The following is a 16,414-nucleotide window of genomic DNA, read 5'->3' as shown; positions in this document are numbered from 1 at the left end:
TGTAACGGAATGGTGAGAACACAGAGTATAATGAAGAAAATAGCATATTGATTGTTAATATAAGAATAATATATGCAAGGTATCCTATATTTAACTTTGTAAGCATATTACATGTTTTTTATTCAATTGCATATTATGTTGTGTGTATATATATATATATATATATATATGTAAATAAACTTTGTTACGTATTACAATGTGTTGTTTGTCATTCTTGAACACTCAGCCTTTCCGAAGGGAATTATAATTAATTGAGAAGTTCCCTTGAAACTGGAATTCTCCTATAAAGTAAAGTCAGATGTGTAAGTGGGGAAATTAAACTAAGGTGGACATCTCATAAGGGAACAATATATAATAAATAATAAATCCTAAAGAATAATCATTCAAATTCCACCCCCCACAGAGTCCCGTCGATGACATGAGGAATTTTTATTGGGCTTTTTCCACAATGTGGCTGAGACAGTCTGTTTCAGGCTAGGGTAGCGTTGTTTTTTTTTTTTTTTTTTTTTTCTCCAGGAAACTTGGGTTTTTTCGTCCAGCAAACAGAAAATTGACCACAGAACACATGCAATATACAAACAATATACACGCAGCAATATGGCCTTAGTTGCTGATGCTCCTAAAATCTTACAACATCTGCATGTACCATTGAACTGTTTTTACAACAATACTCTACGAGTTGTGGAAGTTTTAATGGAGTCAAATGTACTATATTTTGTCCCAAGTATCTGGAAGGAGAGGGCGCGCTGATGAACAATTGCGTCAATAAACGTACGTTTCATAAGAAATTTCCAGCAGCAACTTCGCAATATGTCCACCACAACATTCAGTGCTGAACATAGCAGTGGTATTATCTTGCTCACAGTAGAAAATAACATATCCACTGGAACTGGAGCAGCTTCCCAACATGTAACATCTTTTACGATGGCAAATATTTGAGATCCTCTGTCAGGACGAGGCTTTAGGTACCCCCATAATCAGAAATCAATTAGTGTTGAGTTTGGAGATGTAGGGGGTGATATTCACGTGCTACCAATAATTATCGGGTGTTAGACTTTTGGAACACCGTGTACTTTGTATGGCGAGAATGTATGGTCTATTTAATTAGTACCACATGCTTTACAAAGTATAAACTATATGAAACATTCAGACAATCATTTACAAATAGATGCAGTTTAGGAGTTTTTAAGGAAAAGAAAAACAGACAGTAATTTTTTTTATTATTTCTATAAGATTCATATACATTTTAGAATGTTTTTCTTTATGGAAAAATTAATATCAACTGTACACCATACTCGAGTGTCCATAGTTCCAAGCGTACTCTCTTCAAATTATCATCCCGTATAACGACACGCGCATAATAGAGTGCTCAGACGTAGGTATATATTCCAGGAGGTTTGTGATTCAACTTAGGTTCAAGCAATTTTAACGAAAAAAAATCGCTTAATTTGCATATTTCTTGGTATATCTTGCCGTTGTACTTTTCAATATTCATCATTTATTATTTATTCTGTTTTATAAAAAGAATGGAGACTTTGGTGGGATTTGATACGGTGTCTTGATCCTGCAGATCTTACTTATGTTTACCGTTCTCTTCGCTATTTATTTAATTTCCATCTTGAAACAAATTTATCTAATAGCACGAAGTTGGCTTTATCAAAGACTCCACCATGCTACTGGACAAATCTCTTTCAAGGTCTGTTGAGCGTTCCAATGAAATAAATGATTCATATATGTTTAGTTTGAAAGGCTCTTTAATGCGAAGAATGAATAACCTTTCAAACTCAATGCAAAGATGGGATTTTCACATGACACGCTTTCTTGTATGGACCCCATTACAACCCCATCTTGTCTGATGGGGTTGTAAATCTTTCACTGAATAAAAAAATTCTTTCATCAACGTCTATCTTCTTATTGTTTCTTTGTCTGAGGCTGACGATGGCAGATACTATACAGGTACCCCAAAAGAGATACAGGGTTATCACTTTAAATGAGAATCCTCGAAAATGCAATAAGTTCGAATAAAAGAGTGCTATCGATATTAAAATTACAAGTAACATTCTTTATTCTGTGCATAATATCACCGAACAGTGAGATTATGCGCACACTGACTTAAAACAGAACGATTTTAAACTACTCAATATGACGTGATTTTTGTAGGTAATTTCGATGTGATCAAAATCTGCAGTGTGGAAGTTTGTGAAAATGTCCAGGGAGACTGAGGATATGAATTTTGTGAGTAGTGTTCGCACATTGACTGCTGTATTTACGAATTTGCATCGTCATACTTTGTTAAGTTGTGGTCACAATGGTGAGAATTTTCAATATTTTTGTTCTAAATTAAATAATGTCAGAATATAAAGAATGTTACTAAATTTCATGTCTCTAATACTCTTAAGTTTATTTTTATTGGCGTTTTCATGGATTCTCACTTAAAACGATCACTATGTATTAATGGAAGAATCGAGCCTACAGTAAAAGTGGATAAAGATGTACAAAATTGCAATTCTGGCTGTGATCAGAATTGTTAAGGGTCGAGTCAGAATTTAAGGAAGTTGTCGGAAGATAACACAACTGAGTGTTGTACAGAAACGGTGACATTACTGGTGCGAAATCGGGCTTTTACATCTCGACGTTTTCTTCCTCCAATATAAGTTCGATAACGCCCATATTCGTGCAGAAAGTCATGAAATGCATTAGCTTTGTGCGGTCCTTTCGTGGAATCCGTGTATTCTTCATAAGGGGTAGTGGTTCGAATTCCATTACTTGGGACAGTGAAACCAGTGGTAGATAGCCTAGTCGTAGAAGATGTGGTGGTTCTTGTGGTGCTACTTGAGACTGATGGAGTTGTTCTCGTTGTGACTGGTGGAGTTGTTCTCGTTGTGGCTGATGGGGTTGTAATTCTCGTAACTGATGGCGTTGCAGTTCTCGTAACTGATGGAGTTGTAGTTCTTGTAATTGATGGGGTTGTAGTTCTCGTTGTGACTGATGTGGTTGTAGTTCTCAAGACTGTAGTTCGTTTTGTTGTTGTTGAAGATGGTGTGGTATCATTTATACAAGGACTGTCGCATCCCGCCTTGCAGATCTCGACGTTGCATGCCAAGTGGATATCCATACTCTCTGGGAATTTGAATGTGTTGACGAATCCATATGCGATAATTGTTGCTCCGCTATCACCAGTGTCTCGCGTTCGATAAAAAGTCTCCAGAAGCTTCTTTTTTAATGGACATCCATTTTCGTCAGTCAGCTGAATTCTTTTGGTCTGCGGATTATCAAAATCCGGACGATCGTATGCATAGCAGTCCTTCACATGCACGTCTGAATGACCATGGTCGTCTTTTACGTAGATAACAATAGTTATTGTTTCTCCAATCTTAACGGTGTTAGTAATAGGTGGGGCAAAGGGTCCTTTCCCTACCTGCAGGTCCATCCAGCATTCGACAGTGTCTCCTGCAGCGGTCACGTTCTCAATGTCCAACATATCGACAGAAAATGGTTTAAAAGATACAGTTTTATTTTTCTTAGTGATCCATGTGCATTGTATGTTCCTTGCCGAGTCCCATACTTCCTGGAAAAGTTCATCATTCTGGAATACAACTGTATTTCCATACGTTTTCTTTCCCACCTCATTGGGATCCTCTTTCACCACTGTTCCACACTCTGACACTGGAATGTCGAATTTGTAACTATTCTGTCTTCCGTTGGCTGTCACATAGCTGTTCAAAACGGAAATGACAAAACGAAATTATTCATTCAATGAAAGATTTTAACATTTTTAAGATTATTTAATAACTTGATTTATGATGTATTAATTTTAATATTTAATTTAGTTAAATATTAGAGCCATTAATTATAATAATTTATTTATTTATTTAACAAAAGTTACTTTTTATTTCATAAAAACACATTTATTTAATGAATATTTATTTAAATATAATTTATTTGTTGAAATTAATTTCATTTTAGCACGTTATTATGATAAATTAATATTTAATTTTTATATATTTTTTTAAATTTAGTTATATATTAATATAAGAATATAAGTGCTATTAATTTTAATTTAGTATAAAATGTTTATTGATTTATTTAACAAAAGTGATTTATATTTTAAAAATTATTTGCTTATTTAAGGAAATCAATTTATTTATATAATTTATTTAATAAAAAATTTATTTGTGCAATTATTTTATTTTTTTTTATTTAATAAAAGTTATTTATTTATATAATTATTTTTTATTTGATTTATTTACCAAAATTTATTTTCACGCAATTATTTAATTCTTTGATTAATTTTATACACGTCATTAGGGGGTTTATTAATTTATTCTTTTCGGACTGCTACGGAAGGGGTTTGCATGTGCAGCTACCCCGAGCACAGATGTGATGCTGTGCTTGCATCTTGTAAGGCGCTGGTATCCAATTGGTTCCATTATTCTGTCCATCACCTGTTTATACGCAGTATAATCTGTGCATGTGGGAATTTCGGAAAGTCGAAGAATTCAATGGATGTTCTGGATTCGTGTCAAAAGTGGGGGAAACAAAAATGTGCAATCTGAAGGTTGCTTTAACAAATATCTGTAATTATTTACTTACCGGCAGCTGGGATTGCTGAAATGGCCTTTAGAAAACACGATTCCATTGTAGGGAATATCAAAATCAACATTCACAGTTATACCAGTTTTTTCACATTGCACATGCAGCGATGTTATTTTGGGTACCACAGCGGCTATTTCTGCCACGAGAATCACCTGTCGAGAAACAAAGCCCAGTTATTCAGAGTAAGTACATCTTTTGTGGGGAGATCATTAATAATGAGTACAACATCATGAAAAAAGAGAACTTTAAAATTAACACTAACTGCAAGAAACATTTACTCCATGATGTTTATCAATTTATAATGGCACCTTCTAATAGAGCATCCTTAGAACGTTTAATCACTGTTTAAATTTAAAAAAAATTAATTTCCTTTGATATTTAAGATTTCGGTGGGCCGAAATCTTAAATATCAAAGGAGATTTAACTTATTGTATTCTACTTTTAACCCAATAACAAATTATAAAACAATATTTTAAAATATTCAAAAAAAAGAGAGCATTTTTTTGTTTTTATTTGTAAAATATCTTTCTTCGCTAGCACAGTAGTTGCTATCGCTGTTGTTCTTATATCTCGTGTGGAGAAAATCTTTTTTTTAGTTGGTTTCGGACGAGGATTGAACAAACCGACCGAACAATATGCGAAGATACAATATACTTACGCTTCATTGCCTTAGCTGCCTTGGCACTTAATGCATAAGTACAAATAGAAAAGCAAGATATAATCGCTCATGGAACAGTGTATATAGAGATTTGTTCAAAACTGCAAGTCTTACTACTGTCTTGATAAAGCAGATTAAAATACTGTATTGTTCTTTACTTATCCGCTGTCATTCCAGCTTCTTGCCGGGTTGATAAGGAAACCGGTCTTCTCCATCGTCCCACCATCTCTCTCTCTCTTTCTCCACCTGTTCTTGCCATCTTCTTCTCGGCCTTTCTCTTGGCCTTTACCTTCCATTTTCATGACTAAACCACCTCAGTCTGTTCCTCACAATCATTTCTTGTAATTGTTCTTCTCCCAGTTTCTCCTGGTTATTATTGGTGCATAATAAGCTCTATAGAGTACCATTTGCATTTCCCCTCTCAGGTGCCTCCTTTCTCCAAACTAGATCTTTTACACTTTTACACGGTTATAAAACATTCTTCCTTGGTCTGCTCTTCTGCACATCTCCTTGTGAATTCGTCTATCTTTATCTATTACACTCCCGAAATGTCTGAAATTGTCCACTTCTTCGTTTTCTATTTTCTTTCAATTAAGATGTTAATCTCCTCCTCTTCCTCCTCTCCCTCCTTCATTGTCGTTCTCATTGTTACTCTTAGTATCACTAAACTTTAAATTGTATTTATGCACCTCTTCCACTCAGCTTTCCATCTGTACATGTACCTCCCCTCCTTCCCAACCCCATAAATCTACAAATCATTAGCAAACATCATCACCTACATTTTTTCTGTTCTAGATATTGTTTTCTTCTGTATCTAAAAAAACTAGGTTTTCTCTTCCGCTCTCGGCGTTACTTTCTTTCCAAACAGCTACTCACTCTGCAAAAATCGCAAATCCGCCCTGAATACTATTGCCATATATGAGGCGGTTCCCAATTAATCTTTCTCAGGCTTCTAGACTCTATTCAAAAGAGGTCAGTTAGGTTAATTAATTAATTACTTATCCCTTACAAAATCTCTCCACACTGTCTCACAGACATTCTGTTTCTGCTGCATGCATTTTGTATACATATTTCTACAGGCGCTGTTCTGAATTGCCTTCTGATTCCTCCTCTCTTTTCCAACCCAATCCGAACACGCGCTGCAACCATTCAGCATCCATTTACTGTCTCACTTGAAATCTTCTGTTCCTTTTTCTTGAGTAAAGCCAAACTGTTTCCCTGAAATTGGAAGATTCTGTTCATTATAATAGTTGATCCTTCCTGTCAGCGTTCTCTCATTGACCTTACCTAAACCAGGCAATAGGGCAATTGGTCTATTTAGCTTATTTCTAGGTTTCTCTGGCGACTTTAACAATATTTTAATAGGACAATCCTTCCATGGTGCAGGAAACACGCATTATACATCCCTAAAAGATGGTTTGGCCATTTTGTCCACATTCGTTTTTCACTTCACCCTCGATCAAATCCATACCTGGACATTTTCTTAATCTTATTCTTCCAATTGACTGCTCTAATTTTTCTATTGTGAAAGGCTTCTCGCTTTACCTGTTAAGATACTCCTCATTTCCCTTTCTTATTTCCAATTGCAGTTGTGTATAGTTTATCTTTCCTTCTTCTTCTCCAATTGTATGATCAAATATCCTATGAACTTTTCCAATCCAATGTTTCTTCATTATCCCGCCCAATTGAGAAAACAGTATCACCCGCAGGGGATTTAAATTCCCCCGTTACCTTATGCCTTTACTGGATTACCTTATGCCTTTACTTCATTACTTGATGCCTTTACTAGATCTCTCCATGTCTGATACTTTCTTTAAACTATTTTCTTCTTTAATACGACTAAAAACAGTACAAGAGGCAAATGTTTAGCACATGACTAGCATCTTTATAGATTTCGCTGGTGTATTTCATCACATCAGTTGGGAGAATGTTCTAATGACGTTGAGGAAGGCTAAATATTCCTCATAAATCTATACTGTAATTAAAGAATACTTCAGAGATAGATTTGTGACTGTTAAGAACGCATATGAAGCAGAAACAAGAGAGGTTTCTTGAAAGGATGCCCACAATAATCCGTTTTTGGTCCACTAATGTGGTCAATAGTGTTATAAGATTGGTTGAAGAAAAAATTTTCGGATGTCCACAGGATTGCCTATGCAGATGGCGTAGTTGTAACGGTAGAAGGAAGATAGAGGGTAAAACTGGAAACAACAGCAAATATGGTATTGTCAGAATTGAACGAATGGTGTAAACTACATAGATTGTCGATTTCTGGGATAAAAACAAAGATTTTGTTGTTGAAGTGGGGATTATCTGTAAGGAGGCATCCTCATATAAAGATAGGATAGTTCAGTCTGCAATCAGTGATGACTTTAAAGTATTTCTTTCTTTCTTTTTTTTTTTTTTTTTTTGAAGCGATGGGTATTAAGGGGAAAGCAATAAATCTTTTATCTGACTGTATATTTGCGCCGATAACTACAGTGGACCAATATGGTTAGCGGAAGGAATGAACGAAAGCTGTATTCAGTACAAAGAGTAATGTCGATGCAACTGTTGATAGCGTGTTGAACTGTATCTAATGAAGCACTTCAGAGTATAGTGAGGAAGCTGCCATTGAATTTGTTACTGGCACTGTGCTATTATTTGACGGAAACCATATAAGTTGCTGGACCTAGAACTAAATCTAGGAGATATGAAGTAGGAGAAACGTGTGGAACAAGTTGCTAGAGATTTGGCAAAGTCGATGGGAGACTTCGCTTAAAGGAGAAATAACAAGAATTTTTACCAGGTGTAAGAAAGAATATGTTGTAAATGGTCTCAGACAGTCTTGTATAGTTTGTTTCTCATGACTAGTCATGGATCTTTCTTTGAAAGGTTGAGTAAGTTTGGAGCAGTTCGGAGAATAAGATATGTTTGTGGGGAGGTGGAAACATGGAAGCATGTTTTATACGATTGTGAAGAGTATGTGGACTTAAGGATTGAGTTGAAATGTAGTGCTCCAAGTATGAATAACAGTATTAAGTAGAGGTTTTGAGGTTCAAATGGTTGAAACAAGGGAGGATATCGTAGTGTTTAAAGAATTTGCGACACAAAGTTTTAAATTAAGAAGGGTTTTATTAGAAAATGAGCAACAAGGAACTGAAAAGAAAGTAGAACGACAGCTAACGGAGAAAGCGTAGGATGAGAGGTAACTTCGTTCTGTAACTGATAGAAGTTGCCCTGGAACAGCGTACTCATCGCTCTCTGCATTTTGTATATTAGAAATTGTAAATAGCATCAATCCAGGACGTTCATTTTGTAATGTATTGTGCTTCACTTTGCATTTTGTAATGTATTGTGCTTCACTTTGCATTTTGTATGACATTCTAAATCGTATTATGATATCTGTGTATGAAACTAAACTGTGGTATAGTTTGGTGGAGTTGCCAAATATTGGCTGGGACCACCTAATTAAATAAATAAAAAAAGTGTCCAACTTTAAAAAAAAATACAGTAGACTTTCTAAACAACGGTTATTTAGAAAGATTTATTTTTAATGTATTTAATGCAGAAATAATGAGGCCAAATAAGAAATAGAGAAATTAAGAATGCAATTTTATTAACTGCACATAAAAAAACGTAAACATTTAGACGATCCAAAGTTATATTCTGCCATTAATACACTTCTGCTTACGCCCCGTTCTATTTTCTTTATTATATGACGTTTAGTCTGCACGGGTAGCACAGTGGTATCGTCACCGACCTCCCCACACCGCGTGGAAAAGGCCTGCGTTCGAATCCCGTCGATGACGCGAGGAACTTTTATAGGCTTTTTTCACTCCGTGTCTGAGTTAGTGGATCACAGGCGTAGATAGCAAGGTTTTTTCGTCCAGCAAAACAGGCAAAATCGACCAGAGAACACGCGCAATTAACAGACACAATACACATGGGTATATGAATTCAAATTCCGGGTGGCCCTAATGTAATAGTTTGGATTATATCAAGTTTGTCACTAAGCTTTAATGTTCTTCTTTTCTTCTCTGTATGAGGTTTGTGAACTTTAGGAGCCATAGTGAGGGGTTTTTAATTTAAAATAAATGTAAAACAGAGGTATAATCCGTGATAGTACAGAATTCACTTTCAAGATGGCGAACATAAACAAATACAGTAATCACATGACTTGGCGTTTTCTTTTTTTCAGCACTGCAAGACATCTGACGTAGTCAAGTGGTCAGGTGAGAGAGTGCAGTAGCACGCGCTTTTTTGAGTGGACCTGAGTTCAAGTTCGTGACTACTAAATAAGATTAACTCCACTGACCTGGTGGTCGTGCCGGGGTATAAACAAGAACATTTATTTCTTTAGTTATCTGCTCTATATATACACATCCGATCTCAGTGTGCCGTTATTTCGAATGTACCGTTATTTGGGGTGCCGTTATTTGGACAGTCTACTGTACATGCCTTGCCTCGAGGAAGAGAATGTTTTCTGGTTAATGAGGAAGACCAGAACCACACTTTCTTTGCCTTCGCCGAGAAAGCGTGGTTATAAATGAATTTTTTGTTTGAGTGTAAATAAACGAATTTTTTGTTTGAATTAATTTTTATTATAAAACTTGGATTTATTAATTTTTTATTTTAAATTTGTATTTTCCGCAGCACACAGGTTGAGAAACACTGCTATAGTAATTAGTACCATGCATAGATTGAAGGTTAAGAAAATGAAAGAAGAAACTTGTAGACTATCAACTTGAATTTCTGTAGATTGCAATTTTCAGGAAATACATGAAAAGATGTTCCAGAAAACGGAAGTTGAAGGGATAAATGAGGAAGAAGAAAAGTTGATTCTATGAATTTGATGTTGGACAATAAATGGATGTTAAAAAAATTAAATTAAATTGTCATTAGGTCACCCGAATTCATCTACCGTGCATTGTGTATTATGTCTGTAAATTGCGTGTGTTCCATGGTCCATTTGCCCATTTTGCTGGACGAAAAATCCGAGTTGCCGTGGGGAGGGGAACCTTGCTATCTACGCCTGAGACCGACTAACGCAGCCACGGAGTGAAAAAATCTCACTAAAGTTCCTCGCGTCATGGACGGAATTCGAGGTGATGATATAACTGTGCTACCCGCGCAGACAGTAAATGGATGTTGACCCGAACTACAGAATGTGTTCGGACTGGTTTGGACGAGAGAGAAAGAGGGGAGAAATTATAGAAGCCAATACAGAAAAACAGCGCCGATGGAAGGATCTATAAAAAAGACATGCAACAGAAAGAGAACGTTTGAGACAGAGTGGAGAGACTTTGTAAGAGATGAGTCATTGATTAACCTAACTGTCCTCTTTTGAATGTAGTCTAGAAGCCTGAGTGAGGTTGTGGGGGCATCGCCTCAGATATGGACACAATATTCAATGGCAGAACGGATTTTAAATTTTCACAGAGTGAGTAGATGTTTAGAACAAAAATAACGCTGAGAACAAAAGTGAAAACCCAGTTTTTTAGATGCAGAGGGAGCAATATTTGTAATTGGTTATGTCAAGAGAGATTAGAAGTCAGGCAGTCCCCAGAACGTCATTGAAGACAATCTTAGGAGAAGAAGAATACCTTTTTCATTTAAGGAATTGGTAATGGATATTCGAAAAGTTGAAGTTGTTCGTGTAGGGCAAGGTTTCTCAAACTGGAAGGTGGAATACAATGTGCTATCATCAGCAAAACTATGGATAGGATTTGAGGTCAAATGAAAGAAGATTATTAATATGCAAGAGGAAAAGATGGGATAAAAAAAAACTGAACATTGGGGGAACACCGGTATTAGTGGAGAAATTCCACTGTTTCCATGGTTTCCCTAATATATTGATTCTCTCTATGTGTATAATCAATCTGATGCTATTCTAGCAGTTACCAACACATTTCTTCAATTTATTTTATTAGTTGGTGAAAGAGGTAGTTTTTTTTTTCTTTTATCTGTTTATCCGATTTCCAGAAGTTTCATAAATTGCTGGAATTGAATAAACAGATAAATGAAAAAGTGATTAAAGGCGACCCACACTCAGACATGATGATTTCATAAGCGTGCTTTCCATTTTTGGAAATGCAAATAAAAAATTAATAATACAAAATTAAAATAATGACAGCAAAATTGCATCTAATTAACCTTTCAAGGAGCTTCCTTTCCTTACACCTGCAAACATCCTGATGGAATAAAAGGACTCTCCTTGACAGCAACGGTCTTTACTGTCACTTCGTGATATTTCACAGAAATGGGAATGTTGATGTCCTCGCTGTGCTACCCTACCGGTCTCACCTCTGAGGAATACTCTACCTCTGTTCAAGTTTCTTATTAAACGCTTATAATTGTTCAGGCGCTGAAAACCAGTAAGAGGTGACCGCGAGGGCGGAAAGAATGTCAGCCACAGAATTGATTGGAATATAAAATGTTATTTGTGTCAATAAAGTTGATCGCTATAAATAACGGTTTCGTTTCTTGCAAATTAGCGTTTATTTTTTTAGTGTAGGCGACTTGTTCAGGTTAAAGGTCAAGAAAGTACAAACGATGGCGCTGAAACATGTCGTTTCGCTACTGATGACTCGTTGGGAGAAAGATCTTGGTTCGAATCCCGTCAGATACTAGAGGAATTTTTAAAGACCTCTTCAATAAATGCTGTAAACAGCTGATTGTGCAGGGAGCAGGTTACCTTTTTTGTTTTTGAGCCTCACAACAGGTTTGAGTCCCATCGATGACGATAGGAATTTTTAAATTCCTAACCTCGCCTGAGACGTGTTAAACCGTCTCAGGGTAGCTTGGGTTTGTCTTCCGTAAACTCGGGTTTTTCGCCCAAAACACTGAAAATGGACCTCAGAACACACTCAGAAAGGAGACCCTGAAATTGCTCGAACTACCGTACAATAGCCTTGATGTCACACGCAAGTAAGATTCTATTGAAAATCATTCAAACACGTTTGTATAGAATCATAGAAACAGAACCCTGATGTTCAAGCTGGTTTCCGCAAAGGAAGAGGCACTCGTGATCACATCGCAAACATCCGCTGGATCATGGAAAAAGCCATGAATTTCAGAAAGGTGTATACATGTGCTTCATCGAATAATAAGATCATTGTACACCAACCGAGAATCAACTGTCAGAACAACATTTGGAGATACAGACTGGTTTGAAATCGGAAAAGGTGTGCGACAAGGCTGTATCTTATCCGCATTTCTATTTAATTTGTATAATGAATCAGTTATGAGGAAATTGTACTTGGATGAGTCAGAAAGTGAAGTGAAAATTGGCGGAAGAAACATTAATAATTTAAGATATGCAGATGATACAACTCTGCTTACAGAAAATGAGGAAGATCTAACACAATTGATTTTAATGGTTAAAGATGAGAGCGAAAAAGCGGAACTGCAGCTTAACATCAAGAAAACAAAAATTATGACAACAGCAGGAAGTGGAGAAGTTAAAATTAACAATGAAGAGGTCGAATCTGTTCGGGAATTCATCTTTCTTGGATATAAGATCGACCGAGGCGGAGAATCTGGCTCTGAAATTAAAAGAATTTCACTTGGACGCAGCGCAATGATGAACATGGAAAAGATCTTGAAAGATAAAGATGTCGGTCTTACAATGAAGATCACGTCTTTCACATTCCAATTTTGGTTGTAGGACGTACAGTGTCTTCTTCGACCCATCGCCATGTAAAAGGGGTCGGTTCTGTTTAGAGTCGTATCTAGCGAGAGTGGGAGAGCATGGTTTTAAAATAAATGAAATTGTATAAAATGAAAATTTCATGATATAATTTTTATTTTAATCTCAGTTTCCATTTTAGTTCGTTATTAAATTACATTGGATTTTTATTTGTGCTTTTTAGGCGCGTTCGCATGTATACATGCATATGCGCCTGTTGTACTCACCGTGTTCTTCCGTCCATCCGTCCGCATGTAATGATTCGAGTCTCATTGGACAGATTTTCATGAAATTTTATATTTCGGACTTCCAAATTTCATTAAAATCAAAATAATAGAGATCCAACAATTATTATTTCTTTTTTCTATACAATTTGCATAGAAAAAAAGAAATTCGTACATTCAGTGTAGTTTCAATGCAGCATTATTAGCTTTAGACAGTCATTGCATGCTTCGCTTGTATTATTATGTTATACTTGGGAACGTGGTGGCTCCGGTGAAGAGACATGATATATATCTTAGACATAACAATATATTTTTTTTTAAAAAAGAGTATACGGGAGAAGAGTAATAAATATTATATAGTTGTAATTAAATTGAACTGCTAAGTTTAGACAACGTAAAACTATAGAGTTATTAAGAGCTCTGTAAATTTATAAGCTTAGTAATTAATTGATAAAGAAATAATTATATTTACTTTTCTTTTCAGTTATTCACGAAAAGGAAAAAAATCAATTAATTTAAGAAATAAAAATCTAATGCGCTTGAAATGTAATACTCTGCTTACATTAATTTGTTTTTATTTCCGTGTGGACCTTATTCACTGCAACAAAGAAATTTCAGCTATCTAAGGTTTTATTTTCTTGTCATACAGGGGTGTGCCAAGTGTAATTACCTAAGAAAATTGACATCTTCACCATATTGCTCGGTGTCCTTTTGATGACCTATATTCATTTGGCGTCATCAATGACCGCTGACCTGGTTGAACAATAGCAGTCGTATTTGTAAGTTATGGTAATTTATAGTGTGAAGATGGGGACTGATCGTGTTCATATTACATTCATATCTGCTATTAGTACCACTCCGGAAACAAGGAGGATACAGCTCGCAGAAATACGGGACCGGTTTAGTTGAGATTAATACACGTGACGCCCTGAAAGTGTCTTCTTTTTCTGAATGAAAGTTGAACACAAAGGAACGTATCGTTAGGAAAACCCAAATTATGTAGGCAAATAGGTCATAACCAGATGGTGGCCTGGATTAATGTGTGCAGAGCTCTTTGCCACTTTCTCACGTGAGGAATATTTTCAGATCTGCAGGTCACAGGTCAAGGTTTTATTTACTGATATCAAACTGGATGTTGATCGGCAATGAACGCAGAGTTAAAATTGACCACCTGTACCAGATGGTCAACTTAGCCTGCTTGGAGAGTCATGAAAAGCAAACCATTCATTGCAGTAACAAAATATTTGATAGAGGCATGAATCACAGTATGAAAAAGAGAATTCTACAGAACAAAAAAAGTAAGTTCCAGTACTGGCTATTAGGTGACTTATATCCATAAGTATATTCCTTTTAGTCTAGTGAAAGTTGAGCATTAAGTACTGCTTGATCTAGCCCTCACGGATGGCAAGTGGGTTATAATCACCGTTCTTCCATAGAGAAGAATAATTTATTTATTTATTTCCTGCTGATGGTGCTCAGAATCATTTAACATCCGATTTTACAAATTTAAATTCTAATAATTTTCGGGGATTTTGTTTCTGTTTCGTATTTTCATAGAACTAGGTGTCACCAGGTGTTCGATTCTGTTATCTATAAATGTTGCCCCTTGAGACTTATACAGTGAGTCCAGCGGTTCTGTCCAGGAACTCGCTGTTCGAAGCATTCCCAGAGCCTCTGTTTTTTTATCTCCTTTAGTACATCCAGCGATTTTTCCTGTATCTCTGAAATGAAATTTCTGCTTTCTGAGTATCGTTAAGAACAGGAAGAAATCACTGGGATCTATATTTGAACAGTACAGTGGTTTGGGAACTTCGGCTATGTTATTCTTCGTTAGAAATTGGCACTTTCAGACTGTTGAGACTGAAGTAACCCACATTTTATTCCAATCGCCAGAGCAGAAACGCTGATTGAGTTTTACTCAGTGAAACAGTTTCTTGTTGCAAGATCCCATCATAGTCAAAAAACAAATCAATTTTCTCTTGGCATTCAGGAGGACTTGCTCATTGCAGCCGTGGGTCAGATTGTGAAATACTACAGCCATGTTGCAGCATGGCTCTAGTATTTCACACTCCGTATTCTTCAGAGCCGTATCCTATGACTTCTTTTTGCGTTCGCTAAAATTGCACTAAAAGGGCAGAGATTTCATGGCATTTTTAAAATCACAGGACATAGAGGATTGATAAACAAGGGCTTCGGAACTTCTTTCAGCAGTGACAAAATCACTGAATCCGCTATATCAAGTCTTTAAAGGGGGACTACTTCGTTAGTCTTTTAAGTCAATGATACAGAGAACTTGAGATCAAAGTCTTGTAGGTTAAAGTCAGCTATTCTGCCTTTCTGTGATTCTATCTTTTTAAATATGTTACTGTTGTAACTGTAACAGAGTTTTAGGAGCATCAGCGACTAAGGCTATATTGATCCGTATTCACTGTCTGTAAATTGCATGTGTTCTGGAGTAAATTTTCTATTTGATGGATGAAAAACCCGTGTTTCCAGGATAAAAAACCATGCTACCCTTGCCTGAGACCAACTAACTCAGCCATGTTATGAAAAAAGCCCATAAAAATTCCTCGCGTCATCGACGGGACTCAAATTCAGGTCTTTTCCACCCGATGAGGGGAGGACGGCGATTCTACCAACTATTCTACCCATGAAGGCTGAAAAGACCTGAATTCGAGTGAAGTTAATCCTTTCCAGCGATGAGATCCAAATTAAAATTCTTATGTAACCGAGCAACCATAATGAGACTGAAGATCACTCACAACCAACTACTAGATCGGTCATCCTCTCGTTCCGTATCCGCGTTTTATTATCTTGCCGTCGGAAAGGTTATCAGATACAAAGCCTTTTCTGTAGGATGTCGTACCTACACAAATTGTGTAGCATAAAAGGAAGTTTATTTCTCATCGGACCTCTCTCTTACTTTCTGAACACCTCCCCCATTTTACATTACAAACAAAGATGTAATTTGTGTTATCTTCTCGTCCCTGTTGTACTTCTTATCTTATCGTTTAAGTTGGAAGCAAGTAAGTAGGTTCAATATTAGCTTTCTTTTCGTCATTTTTCATCGCTTGTGTTTCCAGCGACAACAGGTGATAATCTGCGTTCTCAATCACGTGATGGATGAATGAGATCTGCCGGTTTCCCATCTAGCCTTTAGACAACAGGCAGATAAGCCGCAGTTTCGTTCGGTCACGTTTTCGACGATGCACGAGACATTACAGATGACCTCGACCCTTGCGACCTGTCTTAACGGTAGAAAGGTGA

At 36.4% G+C, this 16,414-nt stretch overlaps 2 protein-coding genes across 5 annotated transcripts in view; both read right to left on the bottom strand.

Annotated features, from left to right (window-relative positions):
- The window catches only part of LOC150079962 (uncharacterized), a 102,566-nt gene that overhangs the window by 45,494 nt on the left and 40,658 nt on the right, over positions 1-16,414 (bottom strand). For all 4 annotated transcript variants that reach the window (XM_090382464.1, XM_090382465.1, XM_090382467.1 and 1 more), the window contains exon 3: positions 4,594-4,748. In XM_090382464.1, the coding sequence (XP_090238590.1) occupies positions 4,594-4,748 (155 nt within the window). The remainder of the gene's footprint in view (positions 1-4,593; positions 4,749-16,414) is intronic.
- LOC150079963 (uncharacterized) lies at positions 2,513-3,481 on the bottom strand. Its single transcript, XM_090384016.1, has one exon. The coding sequence runs from the start codon at positions 3,479-3,481 to the stop codon at positions 2,540-2,542; it is 942 nt and encodes a 313-aa protein (XP_090240142.1). The 3' UTR covers positions 2,513-2,539.

Source organism: Mastigoproctus giganteus, chromosome 10 (genome assembly GCF_048544385.1).
Source record: "Mastigoproctus giganteus isolate SK-2022 chromosome 10, ASM4854438v1, whole genome shotgun sequence".
NCBI lineage: Eukaryota > Metazoa > Arthropoda > Arachnida > Uropygi > Thelyphonidae > Mastigoproctus > Mastigoproctus giganteus.
Note: the sequence above shows the minus strand (reverse complement) of the source record. Positions and strands in the feature narration are given on the sequence as shown.